Source organism: Mercenaria mercenaria, chromosome 18 (assembly GCF_021730395.1).
Source record: "Mercenaria mercenaria strain notata chromosome 18, MADL_Memer_1, whole genome shotgun sequence".
NCBI classification, from domain to species: domain Eukaryota; kingdom Metazoa; phylum Mollusca; class Bivalvia; order Venerida; family Veneridae; genus Mercenaria; species Mercenaria mercenaria.
This window is the reverse complement of record NC_069378.1, coordinates 50881611-50909124: the sequence shown is the minus strand read 5'-3', so window position 1 is coordinate 50909124 and position 27514 is coordinate 50881611. Positions and strand designations below refer to the sequence as shown.

Here is a 27514-nt window from a genome sequence, read left to right as displayed (position 1 = left end):
CACCAATTTTCATGAAGATCCATTGAAAAATATGGCCTCTAGAGAGGTCAAAAGGTTTTTCTATGTTTAGACCTAATGACCTAGTTTTTGACCGCAGTTGACCCGGTTTCAAAACTGACCTAGATATCATCAAGATGAACATTCAGACCAACTTTCATACAGATTCCATGAAAAATATGGCCTCTAGAGTGGTCACAAGGTTTTTCTATTATTTGACATACTGACCTAGTTTTTGACCGCATGTGACCCAGTTTCGAACTTGACCTACATATCATCAAGATGAACATTCTGACCAATTTTCATACAGATCCCATGAAAAATATGACCTCCAGAGAGGTCACAAGGTTTTTCTATTATTTGACCTAATAACCTAGTTTTGGACCGCACGTGACCTAGTTTCAAACTTGACCTAGATATCATCAAAATGAACATTCTGACCAATTTTCATGCAGATCCCATGAAAAATATGACCTCTAGAGAGGTGACAAGGTTTTTGTATTATTTGACGTAATGACCTACTTTTAGACCGCACATGAACCAGTTTCAAACTTGACTTAGATATCATCAAGGTGAACATTCTGACCAATTTTCATGAAGATACATTGAAAAATATGGCCTCCAGGGAGGTCACAAGGATTTTCTATTTTTAGACCTACTGACCTAGTTTTGGACTGCAGTTGACCCAGTTTCGAACTTGACCTAGATATCATCAAGATGAACATTCTGACCAATTTTCATGCAGATCCCATGAAAAATACGGCCTCTACAGAGGTCACAAATAATTTTCTATTATTTGACCTACTGACCTAGTTTTGGACTGAACGTGACCCAGTTTCAAATTTTAACTAGACTTCATCAAGATGAACACTCTGATCAATTTTCATGAAGATCTTGTGAAAAATATGGCCTCTAGAGAGGTCACAAGGTTTTTCTATTTTTAGACCTACTGACCTAGTTTTTGACCGCAGTTGACCCAGTTTCGAACCTGACCTAGATAGCATCAAGATGAACATTCTGACCAATTTTCATGCAGATCCCATGAAAAATACGGCCTCTACAGAGGTCACAAGGTTCTTCTATTATTACACCTACTGACCTAGTTTTGGACTGGACATGACCCAGTTTCAAACTTGACCTAGATATCATCAAGATGAACATTCTGACCAATTTTTATGAAGATCTTGTGAAAAATATGGCCTCTCGAGAGGTCACAAGGTTTTTCTATTTTTAGACCTACTGACCTAGTTTTTGACCGCACATGACCCAGTTTCGAACTTGACCTAGATATCATCAAGGTGAACATTCTGATTAATTTTCAAAAAGATCCCATGAAAACTGTGTCCTCTAGAGTGGTCACAAGCAAAAGTTTACGCACGCACGCACGCACGCACGACGGATGCTGCGCGATCACAAAAGCTCACCTTGTCACTTTGTGACAGGTGAGCTAATAACAACAGCGTGCTCCACTATTCGGCGATTTGACAGTAAAATGAATAATGTCTCAATAAGAGACCTCTACTTTTAAAAGGTAGATACGCCAAGGGGCATAATTCTGTCAAGAACACAAATTAGAGTTATTGGGATTGTTACCTCACATGCAGATGATGATGGTAAAGATATATTTTGAGTTTCAAGTCATTATCTGATATAATACCAAAGTTGTGCCCAGAAAACAAAGTTTGTCAACAAATTTAAGTATGAAAGGGGCATAATTTGGTCAAAAATACAAATCAGAATTATGGGGATTGTTACCACACATGCAGATGATGATGATAAAGATGCAGTTTAAGTTTCAAGTCTTTATCTTATATTGTTCAGTTTGTTCTAAAGTTATATCCAGAAAGCGAAGACTGCAAAAAACATTAAGTATGAAAGGGGCATAATTCTGTCTAAAATACAATAAGAGTTATGGGGATTAAAACCACACATGCAGATGATAATTATAAAAAAAACATTTTTAATTTCAAGTAATTATCTTTTAAATTACCAAAGATATGTCTATAATCATATACCATAATCCATATAATCATATAACCATAAAAGATATGTCTATAAGCTTTCCAAAAAATTTAACCTTACAAATAACCTAAGTATAACAACTTGGTGACCTTGACCTTATGTATAATGGGTCCAGCCCCTGCCCATAGTTTGTTTGTATGCTGGACAATGTTTATGTGAAGTAACAGTAAGATATACGCAATAATAACAAAGGTATGACAAAAAAGCAAAGGTTGCCGAAAAAATTTAACCTTAAAAATAACCAAAGTATAACACCTTGGTAACCTTGACCTTGGGTATAATGGGCCCAGCCTCTGCACATGCTTTGTAGGCTAGACAATGTTTATGTGAACTTACAGTAAGATATAAGCAATTGTAAGATATGTCAGAAATTGCAAAGGTTGCCGAAAAACTTTAACCTTACAAATCACTTAAGTATAACACCTTGGTGACCTTGACCTTATGTATAATGGGCCCAGCCCCTGCACATACTTTGTTTGTATGCTGGACAATGTTTATGTGAAGTTGCAGTAAAAAATACACAATAGTAACAAAGATATGACAGAAAAACAAAGGCTGCCGAAAAACTTTAACCAAGAAAGGTCACGCCGACGCCGGGGCAAGTAGAATAGACCCCTATTCTCAGAATAGTGGAGCTAAAAAGGAGAAACTACTAACCTTGTTCCCATCACTGTGAAAAAGGTGGGCACCCTTGGTTCTACTGGATCTAAAAACACATCTCCTTCACTTGATACCTCATCATTTGAATGATAACCAGTCTCTGAATTGTTTCTCCTTGACACTGAACCAGTCAATTCTATTTTTAGCCCAGTATGACTGGTTACTGCACTGTTGTTTAAATTTTCACCAGGATTCATTGCACCAATTTCACTTATGTTATGAAGTTTATGGATAGATGGTATAAAACCAGTCGAATTTGATTGCACTATGCCCTCTCTGTCCAAGCCATGACTCAAAGTTCTTCCTGCATTTTGACTATTTAATGCACTGTTTGGTATATTTTCCACCAAAGTATGATCTTTTGCTGTGACATCAGAAAGTGATGCATCTGATTCTGTCCGATTTCTGGAGTTTTGTCGGGTAGGTGGAGTAGCATCAACACTTGATGTGGATGGAGATCTAGAATGACTATGGACTGAAGTTCTGTAAACAAGATATCATTATTTATTGTTTGCAAAAAACTGAAATAAAACTTGTTTCATCCAATAAAGGAGTTTCATGAAATGTGGCTTTATTTGCAAGCCTCAGGCAAATTATAAATCATTCTATAGGTCTCCAAGGGTTGTTGCAGAATCTTTTTTAAATTTTCAAACTATCTTTCATAATGTCAACTTATAGCCAAAAAGACACCTTATGACCTCCTGGACGTTACATCGGGCAAGGATTGGCATCTGGGTAGAACCAATGATCTTCCACAAACAAGCTAGACATCTTCCTTGCATTAAACTTTAGCCTGCTCGCGGCAAGTGATTTTGCCTTTGCGACCAGTGCAGACCAAGATCAACCTGCACATCTGTACTGGTTGATCATAGTCTGCACTGTTCGCTATTCAGTTAGTAAATTTTCAGTGAATACTCCTTCGAATAATAAATGCTACTGCCATACTGAATGATGAGCCAATCCATTTTAGAAATTTAACAAGGTAAAAGTTAAACTATTCTACAACTCATGTAGGATTTGAAACCAAAAGTGGTATAAGTCTATGTCACGTACCTATCACTGGAATTCTGTCTGTGAAAATGTCTGTTCTGAAATAAGATGAGTAACAGAGTTTAGGTACATGTATCAGTGGTTTAAATTTTCATTTTGCTAAAAACATGTGCAAAACACTAAAATGTAGCTATGATACCTATACTTTTCCCGACTGCAATTAATAAAAGTTTTGTACACTGATGGAAAAAAAACCTGCAAATACTCTAGTCTTTGTCCATTTCTTACCTTGCCACCTGATCACCTTGCCACCTGATCTACTGAATCAGATCAAGAATTAATTCTTAATAAAAGGTGCCAGTTATTTTAACAAATTTGATCAATAATGACTCAATATAGCACATTGCCTTGTGTTTCACATGTTTAAGTTTTCATAAAAAAGGAAAATAATTCATTTTGGGAAATTTACTTTAAAGGGACTGGACTCAAGATCTTGGCTAAAAATGATATTTCTTTAAAATTGAAGTTTCTTCATATTAGAAGTCTACAAAAAATTCTTTACCAGGTAGAGACACCTTATAACACACCTAAAATTTGAAAGTAACATCTTTGTTGTACCACCGGAAAGTGGCCTTGGTCTCTCCCTACAGTCAATTATAAAAAAGTTACAATACAAGTTATTTATAGTAACAACAAAGGGAGGAATCTTAAACTAGGGACCTGTTTCTTGCACATGACACTCCGTCTCATGGTGGTGAACATTTGTGCCGAGTTATATCAAAATCCCTCCATGCAAGAAGAAAAATTAATTCGGACAGTCATTCTTGAATTTGACCTTTGACCTATAAATGTGACTTTGACCTTAGACCTAGGGACCTGGTTCTTGTGCATGACACTCCTCATGATGTTGAACATTTTGCCAAGTTACATCAAAATATCTCCACGGATAAAGAAGATAAAGTTTGTGCACTCTGCCAGACCTCCCGCCTGGGGCGTTCCCATAATACGTCCCATTTTTCAAACGGGCATATAACCATAATACAACCCATTTTTCAAACAGGCCTATAAAAGTCATATCAAGAAAAAAAATTGCCCAATTTGGGAATCGTACCAGGCTCTCCGCGGCAATAAATACTATCCCTCGTTCTTGATCAATACACCACAGAGGACTACGTATTTTAAGTTAATGATCATTAAATATAAAAATTTATAATTAAGGCAGTTTACCTTGGACACCCCATTTCACACATTTTCAATTTTGAATGGAAAAATAGGAAAAACAACTAACTCTCATGGGTTTTCACAACATATATCAGAAATCTGTCAGTAACTTAGTTTCAAACCTCCTTAAGAAATAGAGTCATAGTTTCCAAATGTCTAAAAATTTTCTTTTTCTTTTTTTCTTGTCGTACAATCTTTACTCAAGGTCAGTGCCTTTAAAATTTGGGGATGAGGAGATACACCACAAGTATTATCTGCTGTGATTTAGGTAAAATGTCAGTCTGAAAAATCCCTATGACCTTTAACATATTTGAAATGCACTTATTCCTGTCCCTACAATACAGGTAATGTAATCAAAACCTCAAATTTTTCTACAAAAGAAATAAAATTAATTCACAGTTATCCCATGAGACTGTCCAGAGCTCACAAAACGTACAATATACATCAAACTTACCTTTTTATTTGGCAGTTTTAAAGGAGAAGGAGGGAGTGCAGCATCTGTAATTGGAGTATTTGGAGAACGGGTTCCTTCATACGGTAATGACGATTGGATCAGCTGCATGCATTCCTCCATAGTGCGAATAAATGTGTCGCAAGTTGGACTTATCAAGGACGTTGCTTGGTCTAATTTCTGAACATGCAAACAATAACACATAATTCAAAACTGTTCCTGTTTAATAACTAATATTCTAACAGGTGATGACATCAATGTTTTTGTTACAACCAAAAACAAGAGGACCATGATGGTCCTGAATTGCTCACCTGTCCCAACATGACCCAGTTTTGAGTATGATATCGCTTTTTCTATTATTTGACATAGTAACCTAGTTTTTGAGCTCATGTGACCCAGTTTTGAACTTGACTTAGATATCATCAAGGTGAACATTCTCACCAATTTTCATGAAGATCTCATGAAAAATATGGCCTCTAGAGAGGTCACAAGATTTTTCTATTTTTAGACCTAATGACCTAGTTTTTGACCGCACATGACCCAGTTTCGATCTTGACCTAGATATCATCAAGGTGAACATTCTGACTAATTTTCATGAAGATCCATTGAAAAATATGGCCTCTAGAGAGGTCACAAGGTTTTTCTATTTTTAGACCTAATGACCTAGTTTTTGACCGAACGTGACCCAGTTTCAAACTTGACCTAGATATTATCAAGATGAATATTCAGACCAACTTTCATACAGGTCCCATGAAAAATATGGCCTCTAGAGAGGTCACAAGGTTTTTATATTATTTGACCTACTGACCTACTTTTTGACCGCAAGTGACCCAGTTTCAAACTTGACCTAGATATCATCAAGGTAAACATTCTGACCAATTTTCATGAAGATCCATTGAAAAATATGGCCTCTAGGGAGGTCACAAAGTTTTTCTATTTTTGGACCTACTGACCTAGTTTTTGACCGCAGGTGATCCAGTTTCAAACTTGACCTAGATATCATTAAGATAAACATTCTGACCAACTTTCATAAAGATCACATGAAAAATGTGACCTCTAGAGTGGTCACAAGCAAAAGTTTACGGACACACGGACGGACGGACGACAGACGCCGCACGATCACAAAAGCTCACCTTGTCACTTTGTGACTGGTGAGCTAAAACAAGCATTACTGGTTCGAGTCGTAAATTCGGCCAGGTCGTAAATATTCGGCCACCCACTTTAAAACTTATTTTGGAGCCAGATGCTTGAGAATGCATCTGTGTCATCACAAGCGCATGCGTAGGCAACAGTCGGCAAAAAACAACAAGTTGAGGTGAGTAGAAAAAAAGTTATCCTTACCTAAAGTTGCGTACTCTAAATAGTAAATATTTTGTCTCGCGGATGGCGTGACGTCATCGCATGCACTTGATTATGCTAAGGCCCGGCAAGGGTTAATTCAAATTTATAAACATAAAAACATGCGCTAACTAGCATAAAACGCGTAAAAACCGAGTAAATGAATGTATTGCCCCTCAACATCTTTGTTTTTCCATGAAATGTGCGGTAAAATCTACGTTGTTTCACGTTGACGTCAATTCCTTTTGAATTATCCATATTGGGCCCTTATACGTTTACGCTTTGCAACGGACCTGCATATATAAAAAGGTGTTATAACAGCACGTGAGCGCGAGAATCTTTCTGTTAACACACGTTTTCTCTCTTGTTAAAACAACCCCGAAAATAACAAGAACAGCAGTTTTTTGCTAGAATGTGTAATAAAACACTTACAGTGACGTAAAAATTCAACTACGTCATGCCAGTGTGAGAAAAATGACAGGCGCTTTTTAAATCTCTGTTGGCAAATATTTCCCACGAGGTACGCTGTTGAAAATTGATTGCAGTTGGTTGATAAAAGAACAATTTTGGCTGTTGCATCAATTTACTTCCAACAAAATGTTGAAAATACAACCAACTTTATGTTTAAAAAGTGGCCGAATATTTACAACCTCTAGAAGGTATAATGTGGATGCTAAACCTGTCTGTTATTTTTAGCGCGGTTGCATTGTTTACTATACTGTAAACGGCTGTTAATGGTAACAATCAATTTTGCTTGTATCAAAGCACATATGGTAGAAATTTTGTACAAATCAGTTGTAAAACGAAAGAAATATTTATGAAGAACCGCAAAAAGAGGCCGAATTTACGACTCGAACCAGTACTATATCTTATTTTCTGTTTTAGATAAAGACCATGTAAGAATCAATATAATGTATAGCAAAATTGTGTTTTTACTTAAACTGGTACACTAAAAATCAACTATACGCTGCAGAATAACTCACTCAGGCTATATCCTCTTGAAATTATTCTACTGACATATAAAATTTACCTCTATATCTGGACCATCTTTTTGTGTTGCCGCCATTTTGACAGAGTGAATTTGTTGCACAAGTAGATCACAGTACAGCCGTAATTCTGAACGTTTTGTTTTCAGCAGATCTTGTGTTACAAGTTCTGAAAAATTTTACATGATAATTACAAGTTCTTTACCAAAGCATTTTATGTTCTGAAATATTTAGTTCCACGTGAAAATTTCTATTTACAAAAGGAGCTAAAAAATTTACATTTCATCAGGGTACAAGGACAATAACAAGAGCTGTCAGTGGACAGCACGCTCGACTATTCTCAGTGCTTGTTAGTATAATATAAGCTATGAGTAAAACTTTAACATTACAATAAGCATATTCTAAGTCGAAAAGGGGCCATAGTTCAGTCAAAATGCTTGATAGAGTTGCCTCCTCCTTTTTACAGACTGGGGTCATGATGGTAAACAAGTATGCAAAATATGAAAGCAATATCTCAATGGACTTTGAAAATATTTGGGGTGGTACGCAAACTTTAACATTTATTCTAAGTCGAAAAGGGGCCATAATTCAGTCAAAATGCTTGATTGAGTTGCCTCCTCCTTTTTACAGACTAGGGTTATGATGGTAAACAAGTATGTAAAATATGAAAGCAATATCTCAACAGACTTTGAGAATATTTGGGGTGGTACACAAACTTTAACATTTGTGTGACGCTCAAGCTAACACTAACACTCACGCCGGGGCGAGTAGGACAGCTCCCCTATTCTTCGAATAGTCGAGCTAAAAATGGCACCAAAACCTTAATAATATCTATACTACATACTCTATTTATTTATATACAACGTACTTTATTAAACTCTGCTAAGTTACAATAATGGATAATTAAATGGAATTATTTTTCCATTTTGAAGTGTAAATTTAATATCTGGTTTGTGATGTAATTTATGACTCCCTAAGATTATTTTTATATCATCTGATTTCATTTTCATATGGTTGCCAAGATAATCAGTTTGTAGGTGAACAACTTCACATGCTGAATAATATTCCTATAATGTATCATAAACCAACCAGATTAAAAAAAATATTTTGAAAAAAAACTCAGTGCACTACTAGAAAACTAATGTCTAAACCTACCTGGATCTTCATTCAGTTTGCCCTTTGATGCTTTTGAACTTCCCAGGGCCACCAGCCACTCTTGTCTTTCCTGTGCATTAGGGGCCTTCACATAGAAATGTTGTTCACCAGGGATGATTAGGTCCAGCCTTGTATTGTCTGATGTATGGACTGGAAATAAACATTAAAACTGTTGATTTTCTTGTACTTCAATATGTGAGCGGCCTACCATGGTTCCCTGGTTGAGTTTCTGGAACATTATGCAGTATTTCTTACAATTTCTAATTTCTTTTCAACACTCGTTTATGTTTAAAGGTTTCAGCTAATCAGCAAAATCCTGGCAAATAGCCTCTGCCAATCAAATTTGTCTGTGAAATGTTCTTACCAATTAAAATCTTCCCAATTTGCTTTCCCAATCAAAATTTTCTACAGATGAAATGTATTTTAAAACCCAAAACAAACCTTTGTTTGTTTTGGGTTTAACGCCATTTTTCAACAGTATTTCAGTCATGTAATGGCGGGCAGTTAACCTAACCAGTGTTCCTGAATTCTGTACCAGTACAAACCTGTTCTCCGCAAGTAACTGCCAACTTCCCCACATGAATCAGAGGTGGAGGACTAATGATTTTAGACACAATGTCGTTTATCAAATAGTCACAGAGAACATACGCCAAAACAAACCTATCTGCAAGATACTTTAACTTATCATAAGTGTAAGTAAAATGCTCTAAGCAATCAAAATCATTCTCATCCTCATTCTATTAAAAATCAATGCTGATTTATGGAGAAAAAATTGTTTCTCATGGCCAGTTTCTAATTATCCATTAATTTTGTGAATCAAGTATACCAACAGCAAAATAATGAGTACCTCTTCAAATGCAATCCAAAATTCAAGAGTGGCATAATTAACTGAAATTTATGAATACTAGCCACTTAACTGAAGGACAAAGTACCTCAATTATGCCAATTATTAATGGCTGTGGTATGTGACTCTGTGGACAGGCTGTCTGGGAAGACTAATAAATAGGGCTGGGACGATTTCAAAATTTTGAAACCGGTTAATCTTTTGTATGAAATCGAATCGAACCGGTTAATCGGCCGCCATATTGAAAATGCTGCTTTCTTTCCTGACGACAGTATCAAGGTACTTCCAGCAGCTCAGATTACATTTGGACCTTAAAAACTTTATCCTTTGCAAACAATGTGATAATTAATACATGACAGGCAAATTGACTATGTTCAATGTGTTTTAGCAAAAATATACCGCAGGGCTATGTGCTAGTCAAAGAAATGTATAAAGATAAAGTACAAATTGTGATCTTTATTGTTTTAGAGCGATTAGCGGTTTTGCAAAATTGAAACCGGTTTCACCTAGTAATCGAATCGGATCCGATTAACCGAGTAATCATCCCAGTCCTACTAATAAAGGTCTGCCACACCTTATTGTATCATATAAGAGAAAAATGTTACCTGAAATATCACAGACTGACATCTTAACGGAACCCTTACACCCTGAGTTAACATCATCTTGTGACTTGTAGTATGAAAGAATTCCATTGTCCAATACAAACCACCTTTCTTGCCAACCTAGAATGAGTATGAATACAAACTTCTGAATATGAATGTGTATAGATCTAAGGTTTATACAAGATACTGGTTATCCATATTGGTCACCTCCTCCTGAATATTGTTACTTAACCTTCCGCCTGCCAAAGGTATGTAATTTTGCATTTAAAGCCAGTGCAGACCACGATAAGCCTGTACATCCATGCAAACTGATCATGGCCTGTCCTATTTGCTATTCAGTCATAAATTGTCAGTGAACACCCCTTTGATTTTACTTTGAATTTTAAGAATAGTTTCTGCCCATATTCAATCCAGTCCATTTTAGAAATTTAGCAGGGTTGTTAATTTAAATTTTGCTGAAGAGAATTTGTTAATTTTTGTTTCCAAAATCTGTCTTCAATCCCATAAATGTATTTAGCACAACTGCAGTTGCTACTGCTTTTGAACAAACAACACTAACACCTTAGTCTAGAAAATTACAACAAACTACAAAATCACAAGTAGAAATAACAATGATATTAATTTCTTTAGGCAGTGGCTACAATTACCGTATCGTAATCCTACCCTCCGATTCTAGGATTACGGAAGTTCCGTATTCCTAGACAACCCTGTGAGGATAGGCTAGGGTTACGGAAGTTTTTAAGAGGCATCAAATGTATGTTAGGATATGCATAAAATATGTTGTAACCTTACTTATTTCACTTAAAAGATAGCGTGATTTTTTCATGCCTGCCCAATTATTTTGTGTTATCGATCCGCCATTTTGAGTCAGGATAATCTTAAATGATATATTAATGGCAGCGCGCGGAAATATTATAGAAATAATAGGGTCAAAGTTTGATTAAAAATATTCTATACTTTAAATTTTATGAATTGATTTTGCTTGTCATTTGAGTTTTCCGCCAAGACACAGGCGAAATCAACACCCATATACCAGGGCTCCAGATATTTTTTTTTGCCTATTAATTTTTACTCATCATAATTTTTTTGCGAAGGAGTAAAAAATGGTAAAATTTGAAATTGACAAGGATTAATTTTACTGTTTTAGTTTGTAAATGTGAAAAACACAAAAATCAGTTTTACAACATACTTACTGGGTGGTACAAAATGTTTTGGGAACATTTTTGTTGGTTTGAGGAATAGCTAGAGCATTTGTTCACTTTTTACATCCTTAGAAAGCGACATTTTTATTGTTTACTACGCACTGGAAGTTGATATTTTATATCGACACCACTTTAAAACAAGAGGACCATGATGGTCCTGAATCGCTCACCTCTTCCCACATGACCCAGTTTTGAGTATGACGTCGTTTTTTCTATTATTTGACATAGTGACCTAGTTTTTGAGCTCATGTGACCCAGTTCTGAACTTGACCTAGATATTATCAAGATAAAAATTCTGACAAATTTTCATGAAGATCCATTGAAAAATATGGTCTCTAGAGAGGTCACAAGATTTTTCTATTATTTGACCTATTGACCTAGTTTTCGAAGGTACGTGACCCTGTTTTCAATTTTACCTAGATATCATCAAGGTGAACATTCTCACTAATTTTCATGAAGATCTCATGAAAAATATGGCCTCTAGAGAGGTCACAAGGTTTTTCTATTTTTATACCTACTGGCCTAGTTTTTGACCGCACGTGACCCAGTTTCGAAACTGACCCAGATATCATCAAGGTGAACATTCAGATCAATTTTCATGAAGATCCATTGAAAAATATGGCCTCTAGAGAGGTCAAAAAGATTTTTCTAATTTTAGATCTACTGACCTAGTTTTTGACCGCAGTTGACCCAGTTTCAAACTTGACCTAGATATCATCAAGGTGAACACTCAGACCAACTTTCATACAGATCCCATGAAAAGTATGGCCTCTAGAGAGGTCACAAGGTTTTTCTATTATTTGACCTACTGACCTAGTTTTTTAAGGAACATGACCCAGTTTCAAACTTGGCCTAGATATCATCAAGGTGAACATTCTGACCAATTTTCATGAAGATCCATTCAAGGGTATGGCCTCTAGAGAGGTCACAAGGTTCTTCTATTTCAAGACCTACTGACCTAGTTTTTGATCGCAGTTGACCCAGTTTCAAACTTGACCTATATATCATCAAGATAAACATTCAGACCAACTTTCATACAGATCCCATGAAAAATATGGCCTCTAGAGAGGTCACAACGAATTTTCATTATTTGACCTACTGACCTACTTTTTGATGGCACATGACCCACTTTCGAACTTGACCTAGATATCATCAAGATGAACATTCTGACCAATTTTTATGGAGATCCATTCACAAGTATGGCCTCTAGAGAGGTCACAAGGTTTTTCTATTTTTAGACTTGACCTAGATATCATCAAGATGAACATTCAGACCAACTTTCATACAGATCCCATGAAAAATATGGCCTTTAGAGAGGTCACAAGGTTTTTCTATTATTTGACCTACTGACCTAGTTTTTGAGGGCACGTGAACCACTTTCGAACATGACCTAGATATCATCAAGATGAACATTCAGACCAACTTTCATACAGATCCCATGAAAAATATGGCCTCTAGAGAGGTCACAAGGTTTTTCTATTATTTGACCTACTGACCTAGTTTTTGACCGCACGTGACCCAGTTTCGAACTTGACCTAGATATCATCAAGATGAACATTCAGACCAACTTTCATACAGATCCCATGAAAAATATGGCCTCTAGAGAGGTCACAAGGTTTTTCTATTATTTGACCTACTGACCTAGTTTTTGACGGCACGTGAACCACTTTCGAACTTGACCTAGATATCATCAAGATGAACATTCAGACTAACTTTCATACAGATCCCATGAAAAATACGGCCTCTAGAGAGGTCACAAGGTTTTTCTATTTTTAGACCTACTGACCTAGTTTTTGACCGCACATGACCCTGTTTCAAACTTGACCTAGATATCATCAAGGTGAACATTCTGACCAATTTTCATGAAGATCTCATGATGAAATATATGGCCTCTAGAGAGGTCACAAGGTTTTTCTATTTTTAGACCTACTGACCTAGTTTTTGACCGCACGTGACCCAGTTTCGAACTTGACCTAGATATCATCAAGGTGAACACTCAGACCAACTTTCATACAGATCCCATGAAAAGTATGGCCTTTAGAGAGGTCACAAGGTTTTTCTATTATTTGACCTACCGACCTAGTTTTTGATGGCACGTGACCCAGTTTCAATCTTGACCTAGATATCATCAAGGTGAACGTTCTGACCAATTTTCATGAAGATCTTGTGAAATATATGGCCTCTAGAGAGGTCACAAGGTTTTTCTATTTTTAGACCTACTGACCTAGTTTTTGATGGCACGTGACCCAGTTTCAAACTTGACCTAGATATCATCAAGGTGAACATTCTGACCAATTTTCATGAAGATCTTGTGAAATATATGGCCTCTAGAGAGGTCACAAGGTTTTTCTATTTTTAGACCTACTGACCTAGTTTTTGATGGCACGTGACCCAGTTTCGAACTTGACCTAGATATCATCAAGATGAACATTCTGACCAACTTTCATAAAGATCCCACAAAAAATGTGACCTCTAGAGTGGTCACAAAAGCTCACCTTGTCACTTTGTGACAGGTGAGCTAATAAACTACCGTACCATTAATATTAATTCCCAACTATTTGATTTACGCATTGCATGCATTGAGGGTATTATATAGTTTTACCTTAAGGTTTATAGAGTACCATTCAATGCGTGTGTATGTTGAACTATGTTTAATGTGAGAGAATTAATGCTGACCGTGCTCTGTTTCGTAAAGCATCCAGACAATTAATATTTTGTTTACTCTAGTAAAAAGTCATTGCGTGTGTTTCTGTAATTTCATATACGTTTTCATATACTTGAAAATTATCAAACATGCATATATGCATTATTTCAAATTGTGATTTACGCTAATACGCATCTTATCTGGAGCCCTGGTATACATACGTTTTTTTTCCAAAACCGTACTAAATATGTTTGTTTTGTTTTTTTTGGAAAATTTGCAAACAAACAAAGAATTACATTGTATATTCTTAATTATAGCTCAGAAGGATTTTAAAAAATATACTTTAAATTTTATGATTTGATTTTGACTGTCACTTAAGATTTCCACGTCTTTTGAATCCGGCGAAATCAACATCCGTATTCAATTTGGTTTTTTTATTTCATTTTCGATATTTTTAGTGAAACAAGTAAGTTCACAACATTATTTATGCATGTTTTAACATATATTTGATGCCTTTTAAATACTTCCGTAATCCTAGTCTATCCGCAAAGGGTTGTCTAGGAGTATGGAACTTCCGTAATCCTAGAATCAGAGGCTAGGATTATGGTACCGTAATCAGAGTCACTGCCATCTCTTTAACTCACAGTTTCAATCTTCAGTAAATTTCTACTTCTATGCTCGTACTGCCAAGGGCTTTCGCATCGCAGGCAAGTGACAACATCACAATGGTTAAAAGCTTCTATATGTATAAGTTAACAAGAGGGCCATGAAGGCCCTGTATCGCTCACCTGACCTAGGAATCATCAAGATTAACATTCTGACCAAATTTCATTAAGATATGGTCATAAATGTGGCCTCTACAGTGTTAACTAGCTTTTTCTTTGATTTGACCTGGTGACCTAGTTTTTGAACCTACATGACCCAGATTCAAACTGGACCTTGAGACCATCAAGATTAAAATTCTGACCAAGTTTCATGAAGGTGCAGTCATAAATGTGGCCTCTACAGTGTTAATAAGCTTTTCCTTTGATTTGACCTGGTGACTTAGTTTTTGACCCCAGATGACCCAATATCGAACTCGTCCAAGATTTTATTGAGGGTAACATTCTGACCAAGTTTCATTAAGATTGGGCAAAAATTGTGACCTCTAGAGTGTTAACTAGCTTTTCCTTTGATTTGACCCAGTGACCTAGTTTTTGACCCCATAAGACCCAGATTCGAACTTGACCTAAAGATCATCAAGATTAACATTCTGACTAAGTTTCATGAAGATATAGTCAAAAATGTGGCCTCTAGAGTGTTAACAAGCTTTTCCTTTGATTTGACCTAGTGACATAGTTTTTGACCCCATCTGACCAGATTTGAACTTGACCTATATATCATCAAGATTAACATTCTGACCAAGTTTCATTAAGATATGGTCATAAATGTGGCCTCTAGAGTGTTAAGTAGCTTTTCCTTTGATTTGACCTGGTGACCTAGTTTTTGACCCTACATGACCTAGATTCAAACTGGACCTTGAGATCATCAAGATTAACATTCTGACCAAATTTCATGAAGATGCAGTCATAAATGTGGCTTCTACAGTGTTAACAAGCTTTTCCTTTGATTTGACCTGGTGACCTAGTTTTTGACCCCAGATGACCCAATATCAAACTCGTCCAGGATTTTATTGAGGATAACATTCTGACCAAGTTTCATGAAGATTGGGCCAAAATTGTGACCTCTAGAGTGTTAACAAGCTTTTCCTTTGATTTGACCTGGTGACCTAGTTTTTGACCCCAGATGACCCAATGTCGAACTCATCCAAGATTTTATTGAGGGTAACATTCTGACCAAGTTTCATTAAGATTGGGCCAAAATTGTGACCTCTAGAGTGTTAACAGTCAAATTGTCGACGACGACGGACGGACGACGGACACAGGGTGATCACAAAAGCTCACCTTCAGCACAAAGTGCTTAGGTGAGCTAAAAACAGATAAAAACCCTTGTAGTGTCTAGGCAGTGTATTTCTGTAGGCGATGACTGAAGACGTCTGCAGATGTGGCCTGCACGATGTCTGGTGGGAGGGCATTCCACTCACAGGCGGTACGGGGCAGGAAGCTGTTCTTGTACTGCTCATAGTTTGCACGGAGTTCAATGTAGGCTTGGCTGTGTTTTCTAGTAACATGGCAGACAGGACGTTGGAGGTACTCCGGGATGGTAACAGGAGACTCGTTATTAACTGCCTTGTAGAAAGTAGTCAGTCGTTTTTGCTGCCTACGTTGTTTGAGAGGAGGCCAATTGAGGTCGTTCAGCATAGATGTAACGCTGTCTCTGTAAGAATGATTTCCAGTAACAAAACGGGCACCCCTGCGTTGCACTTTTTCCAATGTCAGAATATCTTGTTTGTAATAGGGGTCCCATACTGAGGAGGAGTACTCGAGATGTGGTCGAACAAGAGATGTAAATGCTTTCTGTTTCACTTCCTGGTTGCAGCTGTAGAGATGTCGTCTTAAAAGGTTGAGTATTTTGTTAGCTTTGCCAGTAATATTGTTTATGTGGTGTTTCCAGGTAAGATCTGAGGTAAGTTCAACTCCGAGGTAGGGATGGGAATCTACCTTCTGGAGGATGTTGCCTTCGATGTTATAGCTAGTTTCAATATATATTTTCCTGGTAATCTTCAGTAGATGACATTTAGCCGCGTTAAAGTTCATGAGCCAGGTGTGAGACCATTCGACCAGAGAATCCAGATCTTGCTGAAGTCGTAACATATCACTATTACTGTTGATGGTACGGTACAGCAAACAGTCATCAGCAAATAACTTAATAACTGCCAGAGGTGATACTTTATTAGCTATGTCATTTACATAAAGTAGAAACATCAGAGGCCCTAACACCGTGCCCTGAGGAACCCCTGAGGTAACTGGCGCATCAGAGGATGAGGAGCCATCCAGTACAACTCTTTGCTGGCGATGATACAACCATGCTTCAATCCATCTGTTGGTGGTCCCAGTGACTCCATAATGGCGTATCTTGTGTAGAAGCCTTCTGTGCGGCACAGTATCAAAGGCCTTACTGAAGTCCAATATAAGAGTGTCAGTGGTTTTTCTATGATCAAGTCTGCGAGATAAGTCCTCCACGGTGTTAAGAAGTTGAGTCTCGTATGAGTGGTTAGATCGAAAACCATGCTGAAAGGATACCAGTGTGTCATATTTGTCAAGGTGGTTCATAATGCTACTGAATACTATGTGCTCCATGGTCTTACACAAGATGCACGTTAACGACACAGGACGATAGTTTGCAGGGTTGGTCTTATCACCCTTTTTGTAGACTGCTGTCACGTTAGCATTCTGCCAGTCTGCAGGTACTTGGCCAGTGTTGTACGACTGTTGAAATATGACAGAGAGTATCGGTGCTATTTCCTTGGCTACCATCTTCAGTACACGAGTGGGAAGAAGGTCTGGACCGGATGCCTTTGATGGATTTAGGTTCAAAAGTAATTTCTCAATGCCGGGTGTTGTAAAGTTTATATCAGGCAATGGTGGTGTTGGGTCACAACTAATGCAGGAAGTTCATCGTCAATGCACATTTAATGGTGATTTTTCCCATACATGTAGTACACACCAATTGATGACGTTTTTACATGCTTACAGATCTACACATGCTTACCGGTAATGTTATGAAGGACAGGGATTTTTTTAAGAAAATTGTACGTAAAAAAGGTTGAATAAATTGCAACTCAAGCTGACAAATTTTAAGTTAAATTTTTTGTACTTGCAAAGTTGCAAGTGCAAAAAAACTGTTAAATTCTAACCCTGTCTAGACAGCCTCTAGTTACTGGACCCTAGCTGCTGCTCTTAGAAGACCCATCGTAAAATAACGATGAAATTTAAGTTGTAGTGAATCTACACCATACAATATTCAGCAAAGAATATCTGAAGTATGCAGTTTTCACTGTATACAACCGAAATATGTACAAGGAAGTCGCTTGAGAATGTGTGTCCCAGATTGTGACAGGTTGTGTCATGCACCAAATTTACTCCAAAAATGAACCGTTCTGACGCATGGCATACATAATCAAGCCCTCCGCATACAAGAATAAGTGTATAAACTTTCAAAAAGAATAAAGAGCAAATACAAAATGCATAAAGTTACTACCATACCACTAAAATAATTTGTCCATTTCCATAACGTCCCTGCCATGTACATTTTTCGTGAAACGTCAACAAACAAGTAGTGAATAGTTGAGTGAGTTTCGGAAGGCATCACTTAATTAAAAGATGGCAATAATAATACAGAAAGTAGAACAAAATGTAGTTAACGAGTCCACAATATCTATATTATGAACTCATTTCTTCCAGAAAAATACGGTTATAATTCGTTTTATATTTAAAAGTCAAGTTGAAACATGTTAGATACTATTCACTCATTTCGTAGAAAAAAGAATTACCCCAAAGATATTTGAACACCAACAAGGCGTCTGCTTAAAACAGTAATGCAAGTAGCAAAATGGGAAGTAATGGATCTAATACCAGCGCTAAATATATTTTATTGCATATGAAATATTTCCTCTCATAAATTGATGAGAAATTTTATTTTAGGCAGTGGCTAGAGAACAGGAACCATTTTTAATCTAGATGTAATAATTTGCAAACATCTCGATCTCGTATTCTGTTTGCAGATATCTGCAGCCGTAATGATATTTTGAACTATTTCAAATCTACTACCTGAAGAATCTAATTTGTGAAAAAAATATTGAAGAAAAACTGCTATAATAAATATTCAATTTTGTATAATCATAAAATGTTTACAATAAACCTGTTGAATATTCCAGAACATGAACTCTCGTTAACGGAGTTATGTAAGAAATCCCAGAAAATGTGATTAATTTCACTCCCTAGGCCGAGATTTCTAGCTGCACAGACATGTGAAGTAAAGGAAACTATTATACATGTGATAGATAGAATATCTAAGATTTAACAAAAACCCGGTCTACTATATAGCTATAAACTGTAAGCAGAAGTTTTTGAATATTTTTTAATAAAGTTGTGGAATTTAATAGAGAATTTCTTTTTATAGCCTGTATATGCATGTAGTATCCAATGTGGCTTGAACATATTATGTTGAATACTTTTATCTAAAACTGACGGATGGCACTAGTTTTGAGTATTTAATTCTGTAAATAAAATAACTCGTATTCTCGTTCATTTTAACATTTTCTCGGTTAAATACAGACAAAAATAAATTTCATACATTTTACGCAAGTTTTTATGTCCAGAGGTTTATGTGCATCAATTTGTTATTGTTATCAATTTGACGTAGATTGTTTAATCAACATTATGATTTTCGATTTTTTTACAGGTTGCTGTTCAAGAGAATAATAGTGTACCGCCTAGCACTGTGGTGCACAGGGAAAAAAGAAAAGATAGAAAGCTGCAAATTCATTGAGAAAAGAAAACAATCAGACATAACTTGGATATATAATGAGTTCATTTTAATAGGATTTAATCAGTGACTGAAAAAAAGAAAAAGTGTTAAATTTATAAAAGTCTGGAATCAATATTTGACATGTAGTAATAAAATATTCGGTCAAATTTCTTCAGGAAACTTGCAAACAAACTTTAAATAAATGTTAGATTTCTTCTTGTTAAATATTTAAAAAAAACACAATCATTTGAAAATAAATTGTATACTAAATAATGTTAGTTTTTTTTTTTTTTTTTTTTTTTTTTTTTTTTTTTTTTAAATTCGTAGTCGTTGGGATAGCGTTGGCATCCTTCTTTTGGCCAACAAAGAAATATAGTTGGCCAAACGGTGGACCAACCATAATAGACGAAAAAGTGCTGTTGGCCCAATGGAGGGCCAACGATAAGTGTAGGATACCAGTTGTTGGCCCAATGGAGGGCCAACGATAAGTGTAGGATACCAGTCGTTTGGCCAATGGTGTACCAACCGTTTGGCCAACGTTGCGCCAATTAGCAAATTGGCGTTGGGCCAACGAAGAGTCTGCAGTTGGCTCAGCATTGGGCCAACGCCTGTCTGCTATCTGGGTATGCTGTTACCATATTGTGGAACTCTATCCAAGATTATTAATTATAGATAATGCACAAACGTCAGATTAAAATGGAATGACTAATTCAAATCCATGTATGGTTACTAATTTAGCGGTAAATGCCGCCCATACATTCTAGATCTAGATCTAGATACATTCATCTATCCAACCATACTGCCTCGCACCTCTTGCGAGTATGTGGACATGTTTTTGCATCAGTGGTTGGTGCAGACAAAAAAGAAACTGTAAGACAGTTCTTGCGGTGACAATGAGACTAAAACAAGTGATGCTATGTTAAAAATGCTAAACAAAGAAATAATGAAAGTAAGATAAAAAAAATGTGCGATTAATTAGAAGCTGAGAGGGGTGGCACTGCCATATGTCAGACAGAGTTACAATAACGTATTTAAAAAGACTGTTGTGGGGGATAACTTGAAATGATCTGAACTGACACGGACTTGACGACTAATATAAGGAACTCATAAATCGTGTACACTAGTGTAACACGGGAATATCTAGTCGTTTATGACCTACCTGGACAATTTTCAGCTTGTGTCTATTGAACTTTGTGCGCGGCAACCAAACAGATGAGGAATGTTCGAGTTATGACCTGACTTTGAGTGTTTTGCGAGACAATGACTTGACCTTTTTACATGACATGCATGCGCTTGATGGAACCTAATCGTTCTGTAAATGCATTGTTTGTGAGATAGTTGTATCTATAAGGTCATTACTGAGTGCGGACGATGTTATAAGAAAGTCTATCATATATGACATGTATGATTATTATTTTCTTAACTTTTAAAGGGTTTCAATGAGCATTCAAAACGTATTTGAATTCTGATTTAAGCGAAAATTACAAAGTTGTGTCCAGTGTTCTTTTTATTTTTGTAGTAAGAACATTTAAACGTACAAATTGAATTAAATAAAACGATGTGGTTTTTAAGGCTTGTTTTTATTACGGCCATGGGGTGGCAATAAATGCTAGATAATTATGTTACATCGTAAAGAACCTGGCATTTACTTGGAATAAATTCTTTGTTCAACAACATTTTTCCATTTTGTCTAATATTATTAAGGAGATCAATTTATAGTCTGACTAGGAAGTTACAGAAAAGAATACAAATAGGAACATATGAGACGTGAACGAGCCGAGGAGGTCATTTATTTAAGTAGGAAGAGAAGGGGCACATAGATCCCTGGGGGACATCGGATGTGGCTGCAACTAAGTTATATATGCCACACAAGTACAACTGACTAAGATTTACTTAAGACAAATAACCGTATCCAAGACACGATTTCGTCTGCGACACATTGGTTTGGATCTTTTATAACAGTTTTAAATGTTAACCTTGTCGATCAAGAAGGATTGTTAACTTGTTGCGAGATTTGTTTCATAATTCGTGCAATGTGCTTGGTGTGTCAGATCCTTATTCACGCAACCTGTATAGTAGGTCATAGGATGTATTGTATTTTGGGAAATATGTGGATACGCTAGATGCAATATTGTGCTCCGTGATTTTACACGTAATGCGTAGAAAGAAATTGGCCTATAATTTGCTACAGCACTAGTATCACCTTTATTTAAGCAGGAATGTGCAAATTGTCCGTCGGATGGGAGCTGACCAAAAGTTTCGGAATACAAGAGATGGGGTAAAAGGCTTTATTTTATCTTGTTGTGCGTCTTATTCCGTTTTACGATTTTTGAGTAATTTTAGAATAACTCATACATGTTATGTATTTTTAAAACAACTTTTTGCTGAAATTATCTGGCGGGTTTACCCATTTAATGTCTATAAAGGAATTCTACGCAAGTCGGTGCTATGGTGCGTACAAATTGTTGCACTTTTCATTACCTCTCAGGAACAGACTCATTACAACAAGTTTGCTATTGTTTCGATTGGTTGCAGAGATCCTCTTATATATTATATCAATAGTAAATAGTTTACTTAGGAATGAAGGTCGCATAAAACTGTTATGATTTAGTGTCGCAGTTTGAACTGAAGTAGGTTTGTCCAACTGAAAATATTTTTCTTGCATGGCAGCATCGAACATGATCTTGTACCACTTTTGGTTTTTCATTTATCACAGACACTGTTATTCAAGAAAATGTAATTAGAATAAATCTTAAAAAATTATAAAAGGTCAATTTTAGACCGTGGAAGTTCGTTTGTTTGGCAGAATTATGGCTAGCATTTCATTTTGCATCATTCTAACATAGGATGTTTATATTCTTGTTGAATAAAAGGCTTCGTATTTGTCTTAACATGTCTTGACCTCTATCCTCTGACTTACAAACGAGATCGAAATTCATTCACTGATCACAGACACTATGAAGCAGCTTATCGAGTTTTCCAGTAATTGATATGAAACTTTTTTCAGATTCGAAGTCACTGTTAACTAAATCCTTGATCTAATGACCACTCAAAACTACCTAAAGCCATCTAAGTACCAAAGGCATTCATCAAGTATAGGGTGACAGTCACTGGCCCAAGACTGCCCATGCTGTTCATAGGAAACAATTTTAGTTACCGGGTGACCACATGAAACCTTTTTTCACCCTCAAGGACATGGTAGGAAACAATTTTCAGCCTCATGGAAAAGACAGGAAACCGCTTTCTGCCTCCAGGTCAAGGCAGGAAGTCGTTTTCAGCCTCCAGATCAAAACAGAAAACAGTTTCAGCCTTCAGGTCACGATATGAAAATGTTTTGAGCCTCCAGGTTGAAATGGGAACCGTTTTCTGCTTCCGGGTCAAGATCGGAAACCGTTTGAAGCCTAAAGGCCAATATATGAAACTTTTCTCAGTCTGAAGGTAAAGACGTGAAACAGATTACAGCCTTCAAGTCAAGAAAGGAAACCGTCAGGTCATGATAGGAAACTCAGGAAACTGTTTTCAGCCTAAATGTGAAGATATGAAACCGTTTTCAGCATCCAGATCATGATAGGAAACCATTTTCAGTATAAGATAACCAGCCTTAATGTGAAGGTATGAAACTATTTTCAGCATCCAGGTCAATACAAGAAACCGTTTTCAGCATCCAGATCATGATAGGAAACCATTTTCAGCTTAAGATAACTGTTTTCAGCCTTAATGTGAAGATATGAAACTGTTTTCATCATCCAAGTTAATACAGGAAACCGTTTTCAGCATCCAGATCATGATAGGAAACCGTTTTCAGCACAGATCATGATATGAAACCATTTTCAGCTTAAGATAACCGTTTTCAGCCTTAATGTGAAGATATGAAACTGTTTTCAGCATCCAGGTCAATACAGGAAACCGTTTTCGTCCTCCAGACCAAGATATGAAACCGCTTTTACAAGCAACCATTCTATGAAGTTTGACAGTCGTATACTGCAAAGCCCACTTCTCGTGTTTTTAAATGGAAACCATTTCCTGTTTCCAATTCGCTGTTACTTTCAGCCCACTGCTGACAACAAGAAATCATAATGTGAAGTTTTTACCACTTTTATGCCAATGTGTTCTGTGTTACTAAGCGAAAAACCAGTGATCTACTAATGACAATATATCATGGAGGGCGGGGAGGGGGCGGCATTAATACTTGGCAGTAGTCAGGTACTGAAAAGAAAACCATTAAAGCCTGAACATCACTTGAAACAGTGCGCTTCATAGTTTAGAATACACTAAACAGACAACTATTCAACTGTCTGAAAAATGAGAACCGAGAAAAATGATTCCAGAATAATTAATCTTGCACCATTTTATTGACTTTATCAAGTAAACAAAAAATAAATAATACATATCAACAAAAATACTTTGATTTGACATAATAATAATATATAATATTAAACACAGAATTGAAACTAAACATAATTATAATTCCCAGTCATACTACATACAAAAGCGTTTTCCTTAAAATAACTGTACGTCCACACAAAGCACTGAATAAGAACTTTAGCTGCAACTTTAACTGCAAGTAAATAATACTTCACAAAACCGTTCCAGACTCTTAACAATAAAGTTTCGTATATATATATATATATTTCCATTCCAATATATGCTGGAAATATTGCTGTTAAATGCCATAATTCACTGCCGTTTTATCCCAGTATCTACTGCTGTTAAATGCCATAATTCACTGCCGTTTTATCCCAGTATCTACTGCTGTTAAATGCCATAATTCACTGCCGTTTTATCCCAGTATCTACTGCTGTTAAATGCCCAGGGATCAGCCTACAGAGCGATTTAGGCGATATCGTCGCTTTAATGTCGGCGACTTCGCCGAATTCTCGCTTCAAAGCGAAGTTCAAATCGCCGAATTTTCAGACTGTTGTTCTACGCCGCCATTTTGTATTGAAATTGTAACCCTTGAAATACACACAGCGAAATACACTAGATGTAAATTATCGATAAATCCAAGTTTAACTCCGCCTCCTCGCCTGTCAAACTTCAGCCAATCGTAGCGTTACTACATACCACAGTAGTTTATCAATAGACATACAGCAACGACACGCATAATTAGGAATGGTGTGAATAAACAATATAATCAGTCGGCGATTGTGGGGCAAATTGGTTCTTATTATGCAATTAAAGGACAATGCTGCAACTGGCGGCTCGTTTGAGCAGAGAGGTGTTAAGGCACAGTGGTCCAGCGGATCACTTTACTCTTATACGACTGTGAAAAACTTTGTTTGCGGGACAAAACATGCAAAATGCCGCATTTTTCGCAGGTAAGTTTCAAGGTCCGATTTATTAAATGACACTAATTTTGGTCATTTTCAGTCCAGATTTTAGATAATTTGCATCGTGACAGTGTCTATAGAATTGTGTAATGTCGTTGTCTTCTTGGTTACAGGGGGGAACCCCCTCTAAAAAACGTAAAGTTGAAGAAATAGAGACTGAATCACCTAAGAGAAAGTTTAAAAAACTAAATACTCAGAACAGTTATGACTGGTATGTTCAGGACAGTGAGAAATTATGGCATTGCTCACTGTGCAGATCGGCGAAATTTGATAATGCCTATGCGCGTGGACATGACATACCGGCTAAGACAACAAATCACGATAGGCATGCATCTTGTAAGTTTAAAATCATGCATATTTTCATGAATGTTACAGTAGTGTATTTTGTGGCATTGTTTTTCATAAAAAAGAAATACATAAAATGGCAACAATTTATAAAGTTTATAAATTTTTTACATGAAATTCACAATGTTTTAAAATGTAGTTAATGTTTTTTTTTTATTCTGAAACGTGTTTCACAGGTGATAAATTTGTTAAGACTGATTTATAGAACTGATAATTGACTGCCACTGTCACTATAAAATAACACTAAGACTTATTAAATAAGTCATCCCAATAAGACAAGTAAGTAAGACTAGATGGCACAAGATCCGTGCCACTTTAAGGCAGGGATTCTTTTTTTGCAATTCTCAAAATGATATCAGTCTCGGACTACTTACTCAATTTATTTCTGTATTTTCAGCACAGAAACATCTTGATGCAGTGGCAAGATCAACGCTCAAATCACAACAGCCATTACAGCGTGTAATAGCAGACCAGCTACACAAGGACGATGCACTGGGCATCAGGCTGCTCCAGACAGCCTACCACATTGGCAAGAGAGAACTGCCTAAAGAAGAATTTCGCCATCATCTGGAATATGCTTCTTCAGTTGGTGCGGACTTTGGTTCTTTATTAACAGAGAATGCTAAAGTAACCTACTGTAGCAATAGAAGTGTGTCTGAACTACAGTGTGCTATAAGTGAAGTAATTCTTGAGGACAAACTTCGTAACATTAACAGATCTGGTGTCTTTTCTCTTGTTCTGGACGAGAGTACAGACAATGCAAATAAAAAACGTGTGCTACTCTATTCTCAATGTGTATCTGAAGACGGGCTTGAGTACTGTCTACTGTCAAACAAACAAATCAAGGATGGTTCTGCCAATGCTATAAACATTGTCAACCTTGTGGTCAGTGAACTCAAAGAGAAGAAAATTGACATATCAAAAATGGTAGGGGTTAGTACAGATGGTGCCAGTGTGATGACTGGTAAAACAGGTGGTGTCGTACAGCGACTACATGAGTACTTGCCAAACATTGTTGGAATCCATTGTGTTGCTCACCGTACTGCATTGGCTACATCACAGGCTGCCAGGGACATACCCGACATGTGTAGTTATTCAAGAACAATGTGTAATGTGTTCCGCTATTTCCACAACTCTGCATTGAGAAGCAACAGACTTCGTGAAATACAGAACATTCTGAAACTTCCAGAATTAAGATTCACAGAGCTTAACTCAGTGAGATGGTTAAGTATGGAGACTGCTGTTAAAGCCATGTACAGAAGTTACCCAGCCCTAGTAATGTGTTTGGAAAGAGACGCAGTCACAGACTCAACAGCCAAGGGACTGTTCAATGAAGTGACCCAGTACAAATTTGTTGCTCTCACACATCTTATGATGGATGTACTACCATTCATGGGGAGACTATCAAAAAACTTCCAGTATGATACAATTGACTTTACCAAAGTTCAGCCATTAGTTCAAAGTACATGTGACAGTATGAAGGACTTAAGTGAAGTGCCAGGTGTATTCATGACCAAACTGGATGAGTTTGTCACTAAAGATGGTGACAAAGTTGTGTATCAGAGACCTCTCAGTGAGTCTAATAGTGATGTTGTGAAAAAGGGTGTCACGCACAACTATGAGTTTGACGGATTTAGTGAGAGTGATGTGGAGGACAGTGACACTGACAATGAAGATGATGAGTCTGTTGGATTCTTGCCTGAACTTAAGTACTATACACAGCAAAAGGGAAGTGTGATATCAACATGCAACAGATATGTCAACAAGCTAGTTGAAAATCTTGAAAATAGATTTCAAGACAGTGAAGTGTTGTCTGCTATGAGTGTTGTTGTGCCTGAAAATATATGTAAGTCAGATTCAGTGGCCAAGTATGGCAATGATCAGTTTAAGGTTCTGGTGAAACAGTTTGCTCAAAATCTGGATAGTGAAGAGAAATGTGTAAGTGAGTACAGGCAGTACAAATGTCTTGTAAATGGTTCATACAAATCTGCTTCATTGTTGGATATTACCACCACATTCATGAAGAAATATGCGGATGATTTCCCCAACATGGTCACCATTCTGAAATGTTGTAGTGTGTTACCCATGAGTAGTGTGAAATGTGAGCGTGGATTTTCCACCCAGAATAGAATTATGTCTAGACTCAGGAACCGACTAAACAACCAAGCATTAGATGATCAAATGCGTATTTCTGAGGATGGACCCAGTGTAGGTGACTTTGATTTTAAGAAGGCACTTGAAAAGTGGAAAGCAGTAAAAGTCAGAAAGTTGTATAGAAAATAGGATGTGTAAAAATCAGAGTGTTAAATACAAAACAG

The 27514-nt window shown here is 36.7% G+C and overlaps 2 protein-coding genes across 2 annotated transcripts in view; one reads left to right on the top strand and one right to left on the bottom strand.

Annotated features, from left to right (window-relative positions):
• Positions 1 to 18471, bottom strand: part of LOC128550475 (pleckstrin homology domain-containing family A member 8-like) — a 31286-nt gene extending 12815 nt beyond the window's left edge. Inside the window, exons 1-7 of the mRNA XM_053529627.1 lie at positions 18258 to 18471; positions 10270 to 10386; positions 8821 to 8970; positions 7710 to 7834; positions 5345 to 5521; positions 3733 to 3767; positions 2677 to 3162 (exon numbers count right to left, since the gene is read on the bottom strand). Of these exons, the coding sequence (XP_053385602.1) occupies positions 2677 to 3162; positions 3733 to 3767; positions 5345 to 5521; positions 7710 to 7834; positions 8821 to 8970; positions 10270 to 10386; positions 18258 to 18360 (1193 nt within the window). The 5' untranslated portion in view covers positions 18361 to 18471. The remainder of the gene's footprint in view (positions 1 to 2676; positions 3163 to 3732; positions 3768 to 5344; positions 5522 to 7709; positions 7835 to 8820; positions 8971 to 10269; positions 10387 to 18257) is intronic.
• A 5866-nt stretch (positions 18472 to 24337) lies between these two features.
• LOC123543231 (zinc finger protein 862-like) lies at positions 24338 to 27479 on the top strand. Its single transcript, XM_053529839.1, has 2 exons — positions 24338 to 24839; positions 25594 to 27479. Exons 1-2 carry the CDS (start codon positions 24815 to 24817, stop codon positions 27477 to 27479), a joined length of 1911 nt encoding a protein of 636 aa, XP_053385814.1. The 5' UTR covers positions 24338 to 24814.
• The last annotated feature ends 35 nt before the right edge of the window (positions 27480 to 27514 follow it).